General features: G+C 28.7%; 1 protein-coding gene across 1 annotated transcript in view; it reads left to right on the forward strand.

Moving 5' to 3' along the window:
- Nucleotides 1–21,622, forward strand: part of LOC117167962 (PWWP domain-containing protein 2A-like) — a 77,112-nt gene that overhangs the window by 40,595 nt on the left and 14,895 nt on the right. The window contains exons 2-3 of the mRNA XM_033353232.1: nt 16,831–17,282; nt 17,453–18,146. Of these exons, the coding sequence (XP_033209123.1) occupies nt 16,831–17,282; nt 17,453–18,146 (1,146 nt within the window). The remainder of the gene's footprint in view (nt 1–16,830; nt 17,283–17,452; nt 18,147–21,622) is intronic.

Raw genomic sequence — 21,622 nt, forward strand, 5'->3', positions numbered from 1 at the left:
AGCTATCTAAGGATGGTACTATAGAACGCCACCTCAAGGTAGGCCTAGTGGCGCCATCTCTTGGTCAGGCCGGAAACTTATCAATCCACCCTCGTACTTTTGCTTCGAGGCATTTTTTATTCGACTTTTTTGAAAATGATAACTTGAAAACGGTTGCAGATAAATTGATCAAATTTTGAGGGCTTATTTGGACCACTAAAATCTCAAAACTGATTAAAGGATTTCTAAAAATATTCATTAGCTTTTTTTAAGCGCAAAGTTGATACAAAAACAAAAAAGATTCCCTGATTCGAGACGAATCGATTGACTTATCATATGAATATTTTTGATTAAATCTTAAGGAATTTCTGTTTATTTATGATATTTTAAAAATCTGTTTTAAACAGAAAAACTTTTTTCATTAATTTAATTCAAAGTTCATGCAAAATAAAAAAGGCTCCTTTATTCCAGACAATTGATTGACCCATGTTTATTTTTTTTTATTTTGACTTCCTCTATGTTGAAGCAAATATATTTTTTAATTTATCACAATAAGAAAGCTAATTGCTTATCAAGTGAACACCATAAAATTATAAATAACACAAAGCTAGTTTTATTTTATTTTTTTGTTCAAGGCGGACCAGTTTGAAGCTTGTTGTTTTATAATTTTTATAGCCTTTCGTGTAGGTCATTCAACTAATAATTTCCCAGCAAACGCTAACCCACATGTTATAACTTGTGCACCTCATAAGATATTAATCGCCAACTATAAGTGTAGACGGTTGTACAACCGGAAGCAAAGGTGGTGAGATATCGGATCGATGTTTCCCTATAGTCTCTTCTTTTATGGTGTAGGAAAAAGTACCTATATGTTTCGAGAAACACATGTTTTGCAATATGGTCGACATCGAACTTAAAAATAATTATATAATTACATTTAAAAATAATACAAAAATATAATGATAATACTGAGCTGATCCTAAAGAAATATGTAGATAAAAAAATTTAATTTTATGTTGGAAAATCTAGTTTACTTCTGATTATAAATGAGTATTGTCAGTTAGCGTTGTAGGTATTTTATAGTTGCAATTACAAGACTGTCGAATATTATAATATTTAATTCAAGGCTTTAAAACTTAACAATATTACATTTGAGGCATACAAATTTCACAGATGAACTCAAGAAAGTGTCATTTAAGGGCATTTTCTTGAAACCATTTTCTTTAAACCATTAACAGATCTAGAAAAGTCATGGATTCTTAAAAAAGTTTGGGAAACCCTGCAAAAGTTCATAATTTTGAAAAAGCTCTAACGAACCTGCAAAAGTCATGGAATTTTGAAACAAAAATGACTGGAGGTTTTTTTAGTCACCCTTACACCAAACTCTCGCTTTCATTCCCGTATCGGGGTTGCCTTCAAATAGCTTTGGATTGAATTTGGGGGAATCGAGAAGTTAACAGTCAGGGCCGTCCGAGATGTTTCCAATTGGAATGCATGCTATTCCACAATATATTTGAGTGAGTACTCGCGCACTGCAGCCGTTTGTGCATGACTGTCACAACCATTCCCGCCCTGCTCCCTGAGAAACTGCAGGGGCCAGCAGTTCGTTCTAGGTAAGCCGAAAACGGGGGGACTAAAAGCGAGAGTTTGATGTTTTTCAATTTTTTAATAATTATTTTAGTACATTACGGCGAATTTCAAATCTGCAACTTGATTTTTTTACTAACAAAAAGAACATTATTACAGTTCCAAAACTTTTTTAAATTTTATAATAATGTTAATGAAAACTTTTCAGAATTTCTGTAATTGTTAAAACGTCCTTTACATTTGCATTGATTATAACAATTGTACAAGAAATTGTTGCCAAATTAGTCTGCGACAAGTATAGTGTTTTAAAATAAAATATAATTAACTGGATTTAAACAAAAAGGAGACCTGGAAAACCTGGTAAAGTCATGGAATTTTAGAGGACAGTCCTGACTATTTTTATGAATCAGCATTTCAAAAAAAAATTTTGAAGTTATTAGGTCTTTTTTGGTTGATAATTTAACATAGAACATTCAACATCAAAGTTAAAAATTCGTCATTTTTAATAGAAAAGTTAACTCTTTTATTTTTGGTAAAAGATTGATCGTTTTTTGTTAAAAATTCAACTATTTGTTTGAAAATTAACTTTTTTGTTGAAAGCTCATATTTTTGGCTTGCAAATAGGTTTTGGGTTGAAAATTCAACTATTTAGTGTAAAATTAGCTTTTATGTTGAAAATGAATGTTTTCGGTTTACAAGTTCAGTTGTTTTGTGGGAAATTAATCTTCTTGATTTCGAAAATTAGAGAGTTTTGTAGAAAATTCAATTATTTGGTTTCAAATTAACTTTTTTTATTAAAAATCCATATTTTCGTTTTTCGGAAATTAGTTTGCTTACGTTGAAGATTCATCTATTTTATCTAAAATTAAATTATTTGGTTAAACATAAACTTTTAGTTGAAAATTCATAATTTTGGTTTAAAAATTCCACTCTTTGTTTAGAAATCAATCTGCTTTGGTTGACGATTAAACTATTTTGTTGAAAATGAACTATTTGTTGAAAAATGAACAATTTGTTTGAAAAAGATTTTTTTTTTTAATTCATATTTTTGATTGAAAAATCAAACTGTTTGGTTGAACATTCGTCTTTTTTTATTGAAAATCCGTCGATCTTTTTGGTTGAAAATTCATCTCTTCGGATGAAAATTTAAGTTATTTGTTTACGTATTGCATTTTTTGTTGAAAAGTAACTTTTGTGTTGAAAATTATACTGTTTCATAGGAAATTTGTCGTTTTGGTGCAACTTTAAGAGTTTCTTCTCTCTGGTTGTAAATTCACCTGTTGTGGTTAAGGATTCGTTGAAAATGAGCTTTCTCGTTGAAGATAAATATTTTCGGTTTAAGTCTATGACTGCTTTGTGAAAAAAATCGTCTTTTTGGATTGAAAATTACACAATTTGGTTGAATTGTTTTTCTTTTTTCTGGCTGAACATTCAACTGTTGTTGAAAATTTCTTTTTACTTAGATTATTTATCTTTGTTACTTCAACTTTCACTTACTTCTTTAAAAATTCAACTTAAATTATTTGTTTGTAAATAGAACTGTTTGATTGAAAATGATTTTTTTTAATTCAACTATTTGGTTAAAAATTAATTATTTTTGGGTGTAAATTAACCTATTGTTGAAAATTCGTCTTTTCGGGTTTAAAAGTCGAATGTTTTAGAAAATATTTTTGGATTGATAGCTCATTTCTTTTTGTAGAAAATTTGGGAGCTTAGGAATATGCTACCGATATTAATTTGATTTAAAATCATTTATTCTTTTATTATTCTCATATTTGCGTGAAAAACCACTGTATTTCTCCTGTTTTTATAGCATGTTAGGCTGTAAGGTCTGAAATACTTAATTTTGATATATTTGCATAAGTTTAGTTGCTGTTATTTAACTCTTTTATGTGGTTTTTCTTTGCAATAATTTTAAAGCAAAAAGTCATTATTTTGAACCTCTTTCATCAACAATAAGTCAAGTTCTATTCAGTAAGAATATTACATTTTTTGCGCCTGATTTGCATAGCGTACCTTGTACCTTCATTGAAAGGCACAATGGAATCAAGCTCTATGTGACTCAGCCTTTATAGTCAAATTCTGACTCGCTCAGTTTCTCATGTCATAATATCTTGTTATTTCAAATTACAAAAATTATAACAAGTTTCAGAATGTTGTGAAATCATTACAGCGCTAATTCGTGACGACCAGTCTCACTTTGACACAAATACTCAAAGAAACGAAAGGCTAGGGCTTGGATCGTGCGACCTTTTCGACCTTTTTTCTTTAAATGCGATTTTTTTCCGTTTTTCTCAGAAGCTCCCTGTACTTAGTATTAATTCTAATCACAATTTCACAATCTCTAATTTCGTGAATCTGTACTTAGAGTTTAAATTTGTTCAAATTGCAATCCTTAACAGTTGGACATTTTTAAGACGAAAACGTTTAAAATCTGTTAATTTCAAATTCAATTACAGTCTTACACTCTTTTTCCTATTCCCATTTCCCCCTTTTGTTAAAAAAACGTTATCTTTCTTTTCCCTGTTTTCAAGAAACTTCTCACTTTTTTCGTATTTTCAAACTAAACTAAGTTAATGGCATCCAATAAGAAAATCCAAGCATTTTGGTTGAAATATCATTCTTTTTGGTTAAAAATTGCACTGGCTGAATGAAAATTTAATTATTTTGTTTAAAAATTCAATTACTTTATTAAAAAATCATGTCGGTGGAAAATTTAACTCTTGAATCTCTTTTATGCCAAAATTCTATCATTTAGTTGAACATTTTATTGTTTTGTTCTAAGTAATCTTTTTTGGTTAAAAATTCATAATTATTGATTGAAAATTATTTTTTTCTTGACAATTCAGCTGTGTTTTAAAAATTGGTATTTTTGCTTGAGAATTCATTCTTTTTTAAATCAATAAATAAATAAATATTTTTTTAGATATTCCAATTTTCAAGAAACTTCCTCTTCTTCTCGCTTTTTGGTTTAAATTCGAACTGAATTTATAAAATCAAAAAAGAAAATCCAACTCTTTTTGATTGAAAGTTCATTTTTTTGGTTAAAAATTAATATTTTTTGGTCGAAAGTTTAACTGTTTTGTTGAAAATTCGTTTCTGAATAGAAAATTAACCTCGTGGATTAAAAATCCATCTTTCTTCGTTGAACATTAACCTTTTTGTTATAAATTCAACTGTCTTCAAAAAATGCGTTTCTATGCTTGTAAAATAATTTTTTTTTAAATTAAACTATTTGAGGTTACTTTGTTTTGTGTAAAAATTCAAACATTTTGTTGAAAATGAATTTTTGTGGGTTGAAAATTCAACTATTTCCCTAAAACTTTAATTTCTTTGTTAAAATATCGTGTCTTTTCTTGAAAGTTTTCAATTATTTGGTTGAAAATTATATTTTTTTAATTTAGCTTGAATTTTAACTTGAAAAATTAACTACTTCGTTAAAAATGCAATATATTGCGATGTGAAATCTTAGGAATTTCAAGAGGTTCATACTGAATTCAATATTGTATTTTTATACATTTTATTTAAAAGAATTTATTCCTCTATATTTTCCTGAAAAATCACTCTCTAATAAAAAATGAATAATTTTGTATCAAAATAATAGTCTCTTAAACTTTATTTGTTGAGTCGTTTCAAGTTTAAAATGTTCAGTAAAATTTTAATTATAAACTTCTCTCATTTGGAAATAAACCAGTTTGACAAGTTTAAGAGTTCAGAAAGAAATATTTTAAACCAAGATTTAGAATCCTGTAAGCCTAATGACTATTGTTAACAAATTGCTTTAACTTTAACCTTAAATTTGATTTTGATTTTGAAAAGAACATGTATTTTAAAACAAATCCGAATTATGTTTCTATATTCCTTATACCAAATAAACTTATTATTTCCGTCATTTAGTGACTAATACTGATGTCTTTCATTATCTTCCAAAATTTGATGCGACTTTTTTTCGAAATTCCATGCAACTTCTTTTAAGCCTCCTAGTCGATCTGAACCCTGAAAGGTTGATAAAGTTTTAATTCAATGCAGCCATTAATCATTCCTTTGTTTGCTCGACATATAATTCTTATAGGTTGAGAACTGTCATAGCATGATAAACCTTCTCTATGTAAATGGAAGTGATTATGAAAATATTTTCCGGTACTTGTCTCTGTTAGAAGTTATGTTTTTATCTAAAGGTATATGTACCTTATAATCAGTAATAATTAATTTTCCTACCGATCCCATAGTTTTTATAGGATCTAGTCATAAAAACTGTAATTGAGGGTAGGGTCTCATCTGGTTAGTTTAGTGAAACACTTGGCAAACTTACTAACGAGTTTCAAGGATAGTCAATACCCTGAAACTAAGCGGAACTTTAGATCTCACGAGTTCCTTGCAGATAACGCGAAAGTAGTACACGAAGTGCTTAACAAAGTAAAACGAAAAGTACACAACATAATATTCTATTTCGAAATTCTTAGAGAACTTTTAAAATCAACTTACGGATATTTATACCTATTCCTCCTTTTCTCCTTGCCAGAATAAGATACTTTGGGTATGTCTAACTAAATTTTTAAGTCTTGTCATTAGTGTAATTTCCCTAATTTAGATTTAAGACTAATTTGATAAGCCTATATTTTAAAGTCTTAAGACTATAATACATGTTAAAATCTGGAAAACCTTGAAATGTCAGGTAATTTTGTTTGCCAATGAAAAGCCAGAGTTTTTTTTTAAAGTTCTTAAATTTGTTTCAAAGTTGTAACATTTAATTTAATACCGGTTGCATTTTTTTTCTTTCGTGGCTAAAAAATCTTTCTTGGTTAAAAATTCAACTATTTTTTATTGTTAAAAAGGGTATATCTTTAGATAAAAAGTTCATCTATTTATTTATAAATGCAACTTTTTGGTTGGAAATTCATCTGTTTTAGTTGAGGCTTCAAATATTTTTATAGAAAATATAACTATGTGGTTGAAAATGAGCTATTCTGTTGAAAATTCATATTTTTGGGTTAAAAATTCAACTATATTGTAGAAAATTTAAATTTTCCAGGTAAAAATGCAAGTGTTTAGTCACAAATTAATCTGTTTCGGTGACATTTTAACCACTTGATAGAAAATTAACTTTTTTGTTGAAAATTCATAATTTTGGATTAAAATTTAAACTGTTTTTAGAAAATTGGTCTTATTAGCTTAAATATCAACTATTCGTATGAAAAATTACTTTAGTTAAAAATTCATTTTTCGGAAATTTATCTACTTTTGTTGATAATTCAAATATGTTATTAAACATTCAACTGTTTGTTTGAAATTTAAGTTTTTTTGTTGAAAAATCATATTTACGGGTTAAAAACTCAACTTTTTTTCACGAAATTCGCTAAGGATTCAACTATTCGATCGAAAATGAAATTTCTGTGTTGAAAATTGAACTATTTGAATGAAAATTAACTTTTTTGTTGAAAATTCATATTTTCATTTTTTGGAAATTAATCTCTTCCGACCAAGGATTCAACTATTTTGTTCAAAATTTAACTATTTGAACTAAAAATAACCTTCTTGTTGAAAATTCAAATTTTTGGGTTGAAAGTTCAACTGTTTTGTAGAAAATTAGTCTTTCTGACTTCAATTTTTTTTGGAAATAAGAACAGGAGGAATAAGGCAGGAGTATTAGAGGAACTGAAGTGAATATATGGAGGAGAAGTAGGAAGAGTAAGAGAAAATGAGAGAAGAGTGAATTAATGCTGCACTGAGAAAACTATATCGCATGAATTACAATATATATCGTAATTTCTGCGCTATATATCGTAATTATCGCATTATAATAACGCAAAATCGTAATATCGTACATTGCAAGATTTTACATTATATACCGCATAATTGTGCAATCTATAACGTAAGAATGTCAGTTTATTACGCCATCACATTGTCTTTCTTCTTTTGTGATCTCGCGGGGGCCCGAGTAGTCAGCAAGCGATCACAGAAAAAATTAAAGATAAAATTTACATCGATTCTAAGTGAAAGATTCACCGGAACAAAAATTAACATTGCCAGATAGACTTCACATGAATCGAAGATAATTTCTGATTTTTAACCTTGCCTGGATAATCTTTCATCTTATAATCGCTCCATTTTTATTCGAGGTGTAGCGACAATTACGACGCCAGCGCTATCCAGCGTCGTTTAACTTTATTAAATTTAAAGAGAAATGGGGATTCCCATCTGTTAGTTACACTTTGCGCTTTTGCTAAATGGTAATAAAGAAGTTCTAATTCGTCTACAATAATGTGATTTATTTCGGAGGAAATATATCAGTAAGAACAAATTTGTTTGTGTTTTCTGTTGTTAATTCTACATGTTTTACCGAAATTTGCTCACTCCAGCGCGATGCAGTCGACGAGTTCAGAATTATTTTCATAACCTCAGTGAAACTTTCGCCGAAATATGTTTAATCATTAACCGTTGCACGTCTTACCTGCAGCAAATTTTTAATTTTCTCTGTGATTGTTTTAAATCTAGAGTTCCGATTCATAGCTCGAATTGACTCATGCTCTGCCTTTTTCCCATTGCTGCTAAGGACGCCGCAGCAGACGACAGCAACAAAATTTAACTTAATTTTTGTCTGTGATCTTAGTGCATTATAATATCGTACAAAACTCCGGGACCTGATTGTACGTTATTACATTGCGCTTTCTTGCGATATCATTGTGCGATATCTTTTTCTCCGTGTGGGTAAGTAGGGAAATGAGGGGATGGTAAAAAGGGAAGGAGGAAAAATATGTAGAGGAGAAGTAGTTAAAGTGAGGGGAAATTAGGAGAGACCTTAGGGAAAGTGAGGGGCAATGAGAGGAGGCAAATTAAGGGGAAATATGGGTAGGAGGTGAAGTAGTGAAAGAGAGGGGGAATGAGTAGAGGGGTCGCATGGGAAGTGAGCGGAAATTAGAGGTGGAAAATTAAGGGAAAATGGGGAAGGTAAGGCAGGGGAAGTGATGTGGTGTCGTAGCGGTAGTAATGGGATGGCTAGTGTGGGAAGAGATGGGGACTTAGGGGAATAAGGGAAAGGAGAGGGAATTAGATGAGGAAAGTTATAGGAGGTGAAGGTTTGAGCGATTTAATCAACGTATTAATAGGCTAAAACCAATTTTCTGTAGCCAAATCGTGCCTACTCAGAGGGAGACTTAATACTTGAATGACTCCGTATTAACAGAAATTTGACCTGTAGAAATCCTGGAATTGTGAGGGTTTTTTTTTTTTTTTAATTTGAGTAGATACCCTGTTATTGGAGTATTTTTCTCGTAAAGTGTGAAAAGCTGAAAGTCAAAGTTTGGTTAGAGACTTTGGCTTTTCGATTTATTGGCGCTTGGGAAGAGTTGGAAATATTAGAATAGTATTGTTGGAGGAACACAAATCAAGCAGGGATGAAATGGGATATGTGCTTTAGATTGCAAATACTGCTTCCATTTTGGTGGCAGAAAATATGATGGATACAGCAGCCACCCGTCGCTCATTGTCCGCCTCTTTCCAATCAATACTCTCGTATCACCCTTATGGGTGTTGTCTGGGCAGCAAATGCGAATGTATCTATTCGACCATTACTGACTACATGACTTTTGCCTTAGGTACGCAAAAATCGATATAGGGTGGCCGCAGGTCAGGGAAATCAGGGATAAATCAAGGATTTAGAAAAACATGGCAAATGTCAGAGAATTTCTGTATGAAATCCCTTTTTGAGGAACTGTCGAGAATAATAAATTAGAAATGTATAAATTCAAATTTAAACTGATATATTCCATTTATAAAAGATTCTATATTAAAATGCAGGCTTCACACTCTTTCCCGTATTCCCCTCAATCGTGTCTACTCACCTGGAAAACCTGGAACTCTCAGGGAATTTTTATGTCTATTCAAATGTGGAAATGTTTATATTATTATATTATTATTATATTATTTTGTTGAAAATACGTTTTTTGTTGGTTCAAAACTTAAATATTATATTTTTTGTTAAAAATGTGTCTTTATTATTTGAAAAATCATGTATTTTGTTAAAAATTCTACTTTTTTAATTGAATTTAACTGTTTTTCATTTAAAATAAAAGTATTTTTGTGTGGAAATATCAACACTTGCATTTTTTATGAAAATTTATCTCTATTAGTTTAAAATTAAACTCTTGTTAAACATTCCTTTTTTCTATCGGCGATTTATCATTTTAACGAAAAACGCATTTCTTTATTTGAAAATTACATAACTAAGTAGGAAATTAGTGTTTTTAAAGTTTAAAATTTAATTTTTTTAGTTCCAAATTTTAATAATGTGGTTGAGTATACCATAATATTAGTTAAAAATGTATCTCTTTGGTTAAAAATTAAGTTTTTTAACTGAAAATATAAATATTTATTTTTTGGTTGCAAATTCTTCGTTTTTATTCGAAAATGCATGTACTTTGTTGAAAATGTCACTTTGTTCGGTGGTACATTAATCAATTATTAACAATAAATTGGTGAAAATCTCACCTTTTTCGTTGAAAATGCAACTGATTTTAGTTGAAGATTCATAATTTGAATTGAAAATTTATCAGTTTGGTTGAAAAGTGAACTATTTGAGTACAAATTTCATAGTTTTTGGTCAGAACTGCAACTGTTTGATGAAAAATTCGCCTCTTTAGGTTGAGTTCAACTGTTTTAATTTAAATTAAAATCTTTCTTGGTGAAAATATCAACTACTACATTTTTCGTTATGAATTCATTATATTTTCTTGAAAAGTCAACTACTTGGTTTAAATTTGAATTATTTACTTTAAAATAAGTATTTTCTTGAAAATTCATCATTGTATTTAAAAATTCATCTCTGTGATTCACAATTCGCTTTTTTTTGAAAATTAACTTTTTTATCTGAAAATTTAACTATTCCATTTCTGGTTAATAAATTATTCTTTATGGGTTGAAAATTCAACTATTTGCTTGAAAATTTACGTACTTAGTTGAAAATTTGTCTTCTTTTTGGTAAAAAATTATTATTCTGTAATGAAAAACCATCATTTTGGTTGAAAAGTAATGTATTTTGTTTGAAATTGGTCTTTTTGGCTAAAAATTAATCTTTGTGTTTGAAAATGCATCTTTGTTGACGCAAAATTCAAATATCTCATTAGAAATTCAACTGTTTTGTTGAAAATTTATTTATTTTGTTAAAAAGTCATCTTTCTGTTTAAAATTCAAATGTTTTGTTAGACATAAGTCTTTTTGGATAGAAAGTGCATGTTATTGGTGAAGAAGTTCTTGATCAAAAATGATATTTTTTGTTTAAAATTTAATTTTTCGGGTTGCAAATGCAACTGTATTCTAAAATATTCCTCCTTTTTGTTTGAAAATTCGTATCTTTGTTTCCAAGTTTTTAAATAGTTGATTGTAAATGCAATTTCTTGGTCAAAAACTAATATTTATTGGTGAAAGTTCAACTATTTGGTTAAAAATTTATCATTTTTAATTGAAAATTAACTTATGGTTGCAATCCCAACTATTTTGAACTGTGATGTCTGATTTAAAGCAATTTCCTTAGTCCCAACAAATGGTTTTTCGTTCTAATGAAAATCCTTCTTTAATTTAAAACGATTTTGTTCATTTTGAATTTACTTTTGAAGTGAAAAAATATGTCAACAAACAGTTTCTTTAGTTCAAGACTGATATTTTTCGGAGAGGGTGAGAATTCTGGTCTTTAATTATTAATGGTCAGGAAAAATAAAAATTGAGTCAGGGTAAAGTAAGACACTGTTGAAAATTAAGTTCTGTGGTCACCCTGATGTAAAGTGACCACCCTGATGTAACGGAACTCTTAACAATATCAAGTTTCAGGACGAAAAAAAAATTATTTTAAAAATCAGATATTGGGTTGCTCACCTCTTTCTACCTAAAGGTACCCAACGAACAAGATCAGCTCGTCTGCCCTCTTCTCTGAAATCGAAGGGATGTCTACAGGTTCAGTGACTTGGAATAATATTTTTAAACCATTTTTTTTATTAGGAAAATTTGTGACGAACTTTTTTTCTTCTCTTAGAATTGCAAGTCTCGTTCATTGCGGGTTCTATTGTTTCCATCAGTCTGTGTCGACATTTCAGCTAGACGGTTAAATCAATTTGACTTCGGCCCATGCATCTTGATTGGCCCGGTTCGAAACAATACCTGAACCCCAAGAGCTAACGGGAAGTTCGTAAAACACGTTAAAAAAATCATTCGTATAATAGTATAGTATATAGTATGGGCGTATTTGTGTGAAACCATTGCCCAAGGGCTAATCTCGAAACTACGTGATGGATGAGATCGCGTGACTTTTTGCTAATAATTAGGTAGTAGAATGTAGCCGTTCCGAGAGAAATTTTGACATCAACTTTTACCATACAAGATTAGGTGTAATTTTAAGATTTCTTGGTATATGAACACCAAAATCGACGAGTTTCTCAAAATCCTAAACAATTAAGGAAATTGCTGTTTTATGGTAGTTTATATACTGCGTAATTAATGTGAAACACAATTTACAAAGAGTATAAAAGATTCTATGTTAAAAAGTTTACAATATTATTATTCTCGTCTTTGAATATTAATGGACAGGGAAAAATAAGAGGGTGAAATTAAGAAACTTTGAAAATAAAATTTTGCAGCCACTCTGATATTATATTCTTGTTAGTAATTTATTTGGCTTGTATTTTTATTTTCATTTTTTTGCAGTTTCTGCTTCTGGAGCATTATACAAATTCAACTAGTGAGTCAAAACTTTAATTTATTTTTGTAGAAAACATGTACATATTTTCATGTTGAAAATGCAACTAAAAATCTTTTTTGGTTGAAAATTCGTCTTTGTTTTAAAAATTCAATTTCATAATTTCTGGATAAAAAACTGGTTGAAAATTAATCTTCTTCGTATGAGGATTCAACTATTTTGTTGAAATACATCTCTGGTTAAAAATAAGTGTTTTTTATTGTTAAAAATTAATGTTCTTAACTGAAAATGTAACTATTTCATTTGAATATTCATAATTTTAGTTACAAATTCATCTCTTTCTTTGAAAGTTGACAATTCGTTTGGTTTAAAAACAATTGTTTGGGAACTAAAAATGTATATCAAACCAAGATTTTTCAATAAAAAAAAGAATTGTTAAATTTATTACGAACAATAGTAAATCAGGTGCAAACTTTAAACTTAGAAAATTAAAGTTTCTTTGACACATAAACAACTAAAAGCTTTCGCATCCTGAATGCATATTCAAATTTGTTATTAATCTTCAATCTAGCTGAGCTAAAAACACAATTTTTCAAAAATTGTTGATTCTCAGATTTGTGCAAAAATCGTTAATAATATATTTTTTTCGTGATCCACATAATATGCCAAACTCTCCCAAATCTTGTAAGATTTCAACATTTTTAAATTTTTTACGCTCACTTACGCTCTATTACGCTCACTTTTATAAACCTCAAAAAAGTAAAATAATTTTTAATTCTACATTCTCTTGAGTTTGCACATGTCGAACGAAATTCAAGTATAAACACGATATTTTTTGGTAATTTTATAAACAAATTTTGTTTAAAACATTCACATTGTATATATTTATAGAATGATAGATATTTTTACTCCTAATTCTCTACAAAAAATGTTCTAAGTGATATTCAGTGATGATAATTAGTCTTTTGATATTTTTTTAATTTTGTAAGCAAATGCTAAGTTATGTCAAGAGATGTTCAGAAATGAGAATTTTTCACTAGATATTAATAAATGATTTTAGGAAAATTATGTGACCAATTTACAAACGTAAACTTTTAAAGGCAAATGGAAATAGTTTTTTTTTATAATTGTCTTTAAATTATGTTTTGAATAATACTATTATAATCACAATTGAAAAAGTGTTCTTTATTATTACAATCAGAAATCGTTTAAACTTGTAAATTTTATTATGAAAAAAAGTTCTTGGTTACAATCAAATTTATTTTTTATTAAAAATATCAATAATGTTCTACGAAAAACACTAACGTAATCTAAATGTGCGCATGATTATAAATCTTATGTAAATAATAAGGATTTTAGTTGAAAATTCCAATTTTTTATGTAAAATTTCATCATAACCTACAATTATTTAAAAAGTATTATTCTTCTTTAAAATCGAATTTACTTCCATGAAAATGTCAATTTTCGACTAAAACACTTAAGACAATCCGAAATATTGTTCAAGCTTTTAAATGTTATTGTTTTGAAGAAAAAACATTGAATTTAAATCTAACGATTTTGTTTCAAAAATACAAATTTCAGGTGAAACACACAAAAATAACCTAAATTTGTTGAAAGTTTCCAACGATAATTATTTTTGCTTTAAAATGACAATTAAAAAAAAATTAAATTCTTGAACAATTGTGAATGTTCGAAATATTACTAATTTCTGATCAAATGTATCTATTTTGGTGTAAGAGGATCACATAACTTAAAATTGTTTAAAAACAATTGTTTTCTATGATTTTTTGTATTAAAAGGTATTATTTGTATATTTAATTTTCAAAATTTTAAATTTAATATGTAAAACAACGTAAACGAATGAAAGGTTAATCAGGTTTTCAACAAAAATGAATATGGTAATTCTGAGATACATCGTTACACTACCTTTTTGCTTTCTCATAGAGGAACCTTTGTAATGGTAACAATTTCGTAACATTTTTTAATCGTCTGATTCAAAATTCGTCAATTAAAAAATGTTTAATACAGAGTTCTGTACAATTTTGTGCGAATTCACAATTTAAATAGAATTGAGGTCTTTTTATTGACCTAAATCACAAAATCTTGGACAGGGTGGCCGCTAGACGAGAAAACTTAGAAAACAGGGAAATGGTCGGGAATTTTATAACACCGGAAAAACCCGGGAAATGACAGTGAATTTATTTTTTTACCAGGAATTTCACAAATATTTAGAAAAAAGTCTGTCCAACTTTGATTTCAACCAGTTTTTAAATAATTATTTACATTGTTATCTTTTTCAATTATATCATTCAGTTGAGAATGCGTGATTAATAAATCTTTCACTTTACAAATTTTCCCTTTTAGATAAGCGTAAATTTCAATTAAAAGAATTTTAAAATGCATTTTCTAAAGATTTAAACAATTAAAAATTAGAAGCGTTTGATATCGAAGATTTTGGATAAAAAAACGTTTTTAGTCGATCAACTGTGTAATATAAACTAATAATTAATATTTATAATTTAACTCTACCTTGAGATTTAAAATTTGAATAATAATTGATTTCGCAATGCGATTCGGAATTAGTTCACAATTTTAGAATGCCTCGATTTCAACGTTAAAAATTGAACTGTTTCATTGGAAAGTCTTAATTAGTTCAACAAATGCAAACGCCCAATTGAAACTTTATGAACTATTGTCAATTTTAAAATAACTGCAAAATGATATATTCATAGTTAAAGCCTTTTATTAAGTTACAAATATTATTTCAGTCTAAAATATTCCATTTTTAAACCATTCAATTTGAAATTTTTTACTGAGGAAAATGAAGAATTACTTAATATTTTGAAATCTTTCACTTCATTTAAAATCATTGCATAAGAATTAAATATTCAAACCTAAACTTTAATTCGAAATGATTTCAAATAATTTAAAACAATTGTCAACGAGTAACGGAAAAATGCGGCCATTTGTATCACAATTTTGGTGCAAATAGCTTATGACCTAATTTAAAACAAAATATGGATTTTGGCAGACTTAAAACAACAAATTTAGAAGCTTCTTAAGAGTTTCGAAAGACCTCAGAAGAATAAAAAACATTCCTAAGAAAAATTGAAATTGATTGTTCATTTCGAAAAACTAATTTTAAGAGAAAAATTTAAAAAGATTGAGAAAGATTACAAAATTGTCCGAAATGCGGAAGATTTTAAGAAAATTTCTTTATTTTGGCAGGATTAAAATAAAATTCAGGAAAAATTCGGATAGTTTAAAAAGAGTTTTAGAAGTTCTGAATTTTTTTTAATAATTAAAAATTTTTTTAAATGTAAAACAATGTAAATGTTTTAAAATTTTGAAATAAAATTTCGAAGGAGTTTAAGAATTTTCAAACTATTAAAAAATAATGTAATTTTTCATTTAAGAAGTGTTCTGTTTATGAATAAAATGTATTCGTTCAATTTTTAATATTGCTATCTTAAAATTGCTGAAAATGATATAATTCTTAAATTTTTTATATGCATTGATTCTTGAATTTAAAGCATTGAAAATGATAACGTGGATGTATATTTTTAGACACGAATCTAAATCTTTGAACTCTACAATTTATAAAAGTTAAAAAAAATATTTGGTAGTTTAACTGCATTTAATTCAAAATTGTTTAGTTGACAAATGTTAGTAGGTTCTATTTTATACTTGTACATAAATTATTGAGAATTTGAATGCAAAAATTTTTAATTGAATTTTTTTTAAATTTAAGAAATTTAAATTAGAATAAAATCTTAACAACCACCATAAAATGTTCCAATTTTAATCTGAAAAAAATGTTCCCTTTTTTCCCTAAAAAGAAAAGAGTTTGTTTTCCCTTTGGAGAAAAATAAAAAATAGGAAAGAAAAATGAGAAGGCAACCAGCAAAATCCCCTTCTTTCTATTTTTTATTTTTATTATTATCAAATCATAATAAAAAACAATAGTAAAAAAAAAATGTTTTAATATGTTTAATTAATGATATGTATTAATATTTTTAGGGTGTTGATTTGTTAGGTGTCAGGAAGAGGGCATCGTTGTTGCGGTGCTGTTCATGCCGACTAAAAATTTTATTTTTATTTCTTTTTTAGAAGGGTGCCGTAGGAATGCCGAAACGTTGATGATTACTTTTTACAAATGTTTTTTATTGTGATTTGATAATAAAAAATAAAAAATTGAAAAAAATAGAAAAGAGAAGGAAGGGGATTTGTTTGGTTAACTTCTCATTTGTCTTTTCTCTTTTTGTTTTTGTCCAAAGAGATAACGAATTTTTTTCTTTTCTTTTTTCAGGGGAAAAAAAGGAAAAAGTTTTTTTCTCGAATTGCACATGAAAAAGTTTTGAACATTAATTTGAAATTTCCAAATTTTAAGAGTTCCAATTTTAGTGTTTTAGTTTGCAGCTCAGTTGTTATTACTTGAAATGAAAACATTTTTAGATTTATAATTTTTAAATTTCATTGACCTTGCAAATTGTTTGAGAACCAGGAATTTTTGTCATTGATTAAAACGGTCACCCTGCTGGAGCAACCCATTTCCACTTAACTTTTAATTAATGTTACAGAGGTCTTCCTTGCGGGATACAACCACCAGAACCTGTGACAGGCCCTGACGGCGACAAACTCGCTTCCGTCGCCGCTCGCTTTAGCTATTTTCAGGAGAAGAGGCAAGCCTTAGCAACAAAGGCCGACCTCCGCAGGCAGATAAACCCTCCTGCGAGATACAAGCATGCCAGACCCACCGTTCGTCTTAGGCCGCGGCAGGTGCTCTGCAGCAAATGTAGATCAATCTGCAATGAAAATAGCGAGAATGTCGACGTGAGCAAAAAGCGGAAGCAGGAACCTCTTCCAGAGCCAGCACCCGTGCCAACGCGAAAGAGCGATCGTCGAAGTGTTCCACAACCAACTTCAACGACGCAGAAAAGTCAGCGACGACTTTTGACCGTGGACTCGGCTAAGATCAGGGCCTCTTTCATTCCAAAAATCTCCAGGCTGCAGCCCACCGAGATGAATACTGGTGAGTTTCGATTTTTCCTTCTTCCAATCGTCAATTGTAAGATAGGGTACTTGTCTAAGCAGCTCCTAGACCCATGAGAAATTCATCTAGAGGAGAAATTTAATATCTTTCCTCTAACCGAGCCGCTAGACACATCAATCTGTATTGTTAGATGCACTCAATCTTCGCAGGTAGGATGAGGGTCGCTTCTAGAGCGTGCTGGAGTAGGACTAGGAACGTGGAAAATTCCGAGATGAATGGTGACGAGTCAATGGAAAATGGAGGAGAGCCCATGGAACTGGACAGCAATCCTACAACAGCATACTGCGCAACGCCTCGTAGACTGAGCAGTTCCTCTGTGGAAAGTGCCAAGATTCCAGATGAAGAGGACAAGAAGACTCTGGCTGCGGCAGATTCGACGATGAAGGTCCGAACTGTCAGAATACCGCGGAAAAAGCGATCCGTTGGCTCCATGGAAGACCTCTGGGACGAGTCTGTCTTCGAGGATCCTACGAGGACAGCCCGGACGACTCCAGTTATAAAGATATCCTTCGGTGCTCAAGGCGAGGGCACAGTATTGAAAATACCCGCCAAGATTCAGAATCCATATCAACCGGAAGGAGATACCACCGATCAGGAGGATCCTCAAGCTGAAGCTGAGAAAGATCCGCTGGAGTTGCCGCGAGCCTTTGTGGGACATGATGACGATTATCCTGGAGATGTGGAAGATGACGGCCAGGAACAGGTGGATCCGCAAAGGCAAGGGGTTAAAGATGCAAGTGCAAAAGCTGCAAAGAGAGCGTTGAAGAAGGCGAAAAAAGAAGCGAGAAGAAAAATGCTGGGAGGAGTTTCACCTGCAAGATCGCCCTGCAATGGATCGCCAAGGTGAGGGTTTTAGTTATTTGATAGATCGCTCTAGATTTAAATATATTTAGACTATTCCATCTAGAGTTCTTCTTAAATGTCCAAGAAATTATGTTGAGAATATGCTCAGCATTTATTGTTTAAACAAATATACATCATAATTACTACATATATTTTTACAGAAAAATTCTAGAGTAAAGTGAATATATTGGGAATGGTTGAACTGCGATACGGCACCTGGTGATAAAAATTCGAACTAGAGAGAATAGGTGCGATTCTAAAGATGCATTTTAATTTGTTCATAACTGTGTTTTAACGATTTTTATTTTGTAGAGTTTAAAGTTTTAATTGGATAATAAAAATAGATCTTTATCGGAATTAAAGGGGCTTAGTTGGAATTTACATATTATGCAGTGAAAAAACACATTTTTTACATAAATATTTTTCTAAAAAAACAAACAATTATTGTAATATTTATTGTGATTTTCTAAACATAATAATGTTAAATGGACTTATATTGTAGCAAAAATGAACTCGTAAGTAAATCTTTATTAATTTATATATAAAATATGTACTATTTAAAAATCTGATTTGAAAGTTAAGTTAGAATTCGTATTTAAACTTCAATTGTCTATTATACGTATTCTTTGCATAATCTGGATAAAATTTGTCACTATGTACATTAATTAAAGTTTATTTTAGATTACGATACATTAAAACTTACACTTTTATTCCAAAATTAAAATACACCTTTAAAATTATACCTACTCTTTCTAGTTCCAGTTTTAGACACCTGGTCGCAAAATGGTAGACTATCATTCCCCAATACTTTTTTAAATTTCAGAGTTGCTACAGATCAGGTAATTTCAAAAAGTCAGGGAATGTCAGGGGAAGAGAATATTTGAAATACTAAAGTTGAAGTTATTTTATTATTTTGGAGAAAAATCGCAATTATTTGGTTGAAAATTGATTTCTTCTGGTTGAGGATTCAAACAATTGTCTAGAAAATTCGTCTTTTTTGGTTTAGTCGGAAGTGGAACTTAATTTGATAAAAATTCATTGATAAACCTTTTCTTTTTTCGTTCAAAATTGAATTATTTTCTTGAAAATTATGGTTTTCAGGGTGTTTACCCTACCTGAACTACTTGAAAAATCTGGAATTTTCAGGAACTTTTTATATACCTTGTAAAATCTGGAAATGTCAGGGTTTTTTTTTGAGAGCGTACCTAATTTTTTTTTAATTGTTCTTTTTTATTTTGTTTGAAATTAATTTTTTTAACTGAAAATTCAAATGTTCTGCTTTTAGTGTAAAATTGGTCGGTTTTAGTTGAAAACTCGTTCTTTCTTGTTGAATTCCATTATTTGTTATTAAACATTTGTGTCGTCTTTGGTTGAAATATCAATTTATACGTTTATTGTCCGAATTCATCTATTTTGAATAAAGATTTAATTTCTTGGTGGTTTCATTATTTTAATTGAAAATTCATCTCCTTGGTTGAAAAATGAGATATTTTGTTGAAATTTTTTTTTCTTTGGCTGAAAATTAATTTTTTCACTAAATCAGTTGCAACTTGAATTCTTTGGTTTAAAATTTGTTTCTTTGTTTTTTTATCGTTGAAAATTAGTTTTTTTATTGCAAATATAACTATTTAATATTTACTTGGAAAATTATCTGTAGTTGAAAGTTTTAACTTTTTGGGTAGGAATACATCTTCTGGGTTGAAAATTAATCTTTTTGTTGGAAATTTAATGATTTTAGTTGAAGACTCATCATTTTAGTTGAAAATTCGTCGCTGTGTATTTTCTTTAGAATTCGGCTTCTTTCTTAAAAATAAATCTTTCATTCCATTTTTAGTTGAAATTTGATTTTTATTAGTTTAAAATTCATCTATTTGGTTGTAAATTTGTCTTTTTAAGTATTTGATAATGCAAATATATATTTTTTAATCCATGTATTATCTTGAAAAATCGTCTTTATGTTAGAAAATTTAATCTTTTTAGTTGAAAATAAGACTACTTCGTTAAAAATTGAACTCTTTTATCCAAAATTTACCTTTTTGTTTAAAATCCATCTATTCCAGATGAAGATTCATCATTTTAGTTAGAAATTCATTAGTTTGGTTGAAAACTGAACTATTTAGTTGAAAATTCAGCTTTTTTGGTAAAAAATTATATTTTGCTTTTCAAAAATCGTCTTTCTTGGTAGAAAATTAATCATCTTATTTGAAAATTAATTTTTTTTGTCTTGAAAATTCATGTATTGCATTAAATAATCATAATTTTAGAACTACTTGGTTAAAAGTCTGGTCTGGTAAGAAATTAATCTTGTTCGTTGTAAATTAGTTTTTTCTTATTTAGAATTAATTGTTAAAACTGAAAATGTAACTATTTCATTTTTTGTCGAAAATGTATATTTTTTGATAAAAATTTAATCTTCTTGCTTTAAAACTATACTATCTATTTGAAACTTTACTTGGATTCTATTAAAAATTAAATTTTTTACTGAAAATTTAATTATTCTATTTTTAGTTGAAAATTTATTTGTTTTGATAAAAACTCAACTATTTTTTGAAAATCAGTCCTTTTTCGTAGAAGAGTATTCTTATTAGTTGAAACTTTATCTTTTTGTTTACAAATTAATTTCTGTGGCTGACAAATTATTTCATGAATTGGAAATTGAAGTATTTTAGTTTTGGCCAAAGATTGATCTTTTTAGTAAAAAATTTATGTATTTCGTTAAACATTAAATTTTTTTAGTCGAAGATTAATAATTTTAGTTGAAAATTCACTTGAACTATTCTATTTTTTGTGGAAAATGTACCCTTTTTTGATAGAAATATATTTTTTTTCGTTTTAATTGTTATGTTTTGTAGAAACTTTAAATATTATATTTTTTGCTAAGAATTTATTTCTTTGATTGAAAAATATAAATATTTAGATAAAAATGCGTTTTTTTATATATAGAAAATTCATCTTTTGGATTGAAAATTCCACTGTTTGGTCAAAAATTAGTTTTTACGGTTGAAATTTTATCACTATGATTAAAAATTAATTTATTTGGCTGAAAATTCTTTTCTTTTTAGTTAAAAATGTATTTTTTTAGCTGAAGCTGTAACTATTCAGATTTTGCTTGAAAGTTTATATTTTTAGTTGAAAATCAATTAATTTTGCTGAAAACTTGTTTTTTTTATTGTTAAAAATTGATTTTTCTAGAGCAAATTTAGTTACTCTAGTTACGGTTTGTAAATTTATCTTTTTTTGTTAAAAATTTATATTTTTATTGAAACTGTATCTTTGTTTGGTAGAAAATTCGTCTTTTGGGTTTAAAATTGAATTATTTTGTTGAGAATTCATGTTTTTTGTTGAAAATTGATTGTTTTAACTGAAAATTTCATTCTTCCAATCTTGGTTAAAAAACAATTTTTTTTATGAAAATAAAAACTACTTTTGGGGGAAAATTCACGTACTTTGTTGACAATGAGTTTTTTGGTAGAAAA

This window comes from Belonocnema kinseyi, chromosome 2 (assembly GCF_010883055.1).
Source record: "Belonocnema kinseyi isolate 2016_QV_RU_SX_M_011 chromosome 2, B_treatae_v1, whole genome shotgun sequence".
NCBI classification, from domain to species: Eukaryota; Metazoa; Arthropoda; class Insecta; order Hymenoptera; family Cynipidae; genus Belonocnema; species Belonocnema kinseyi.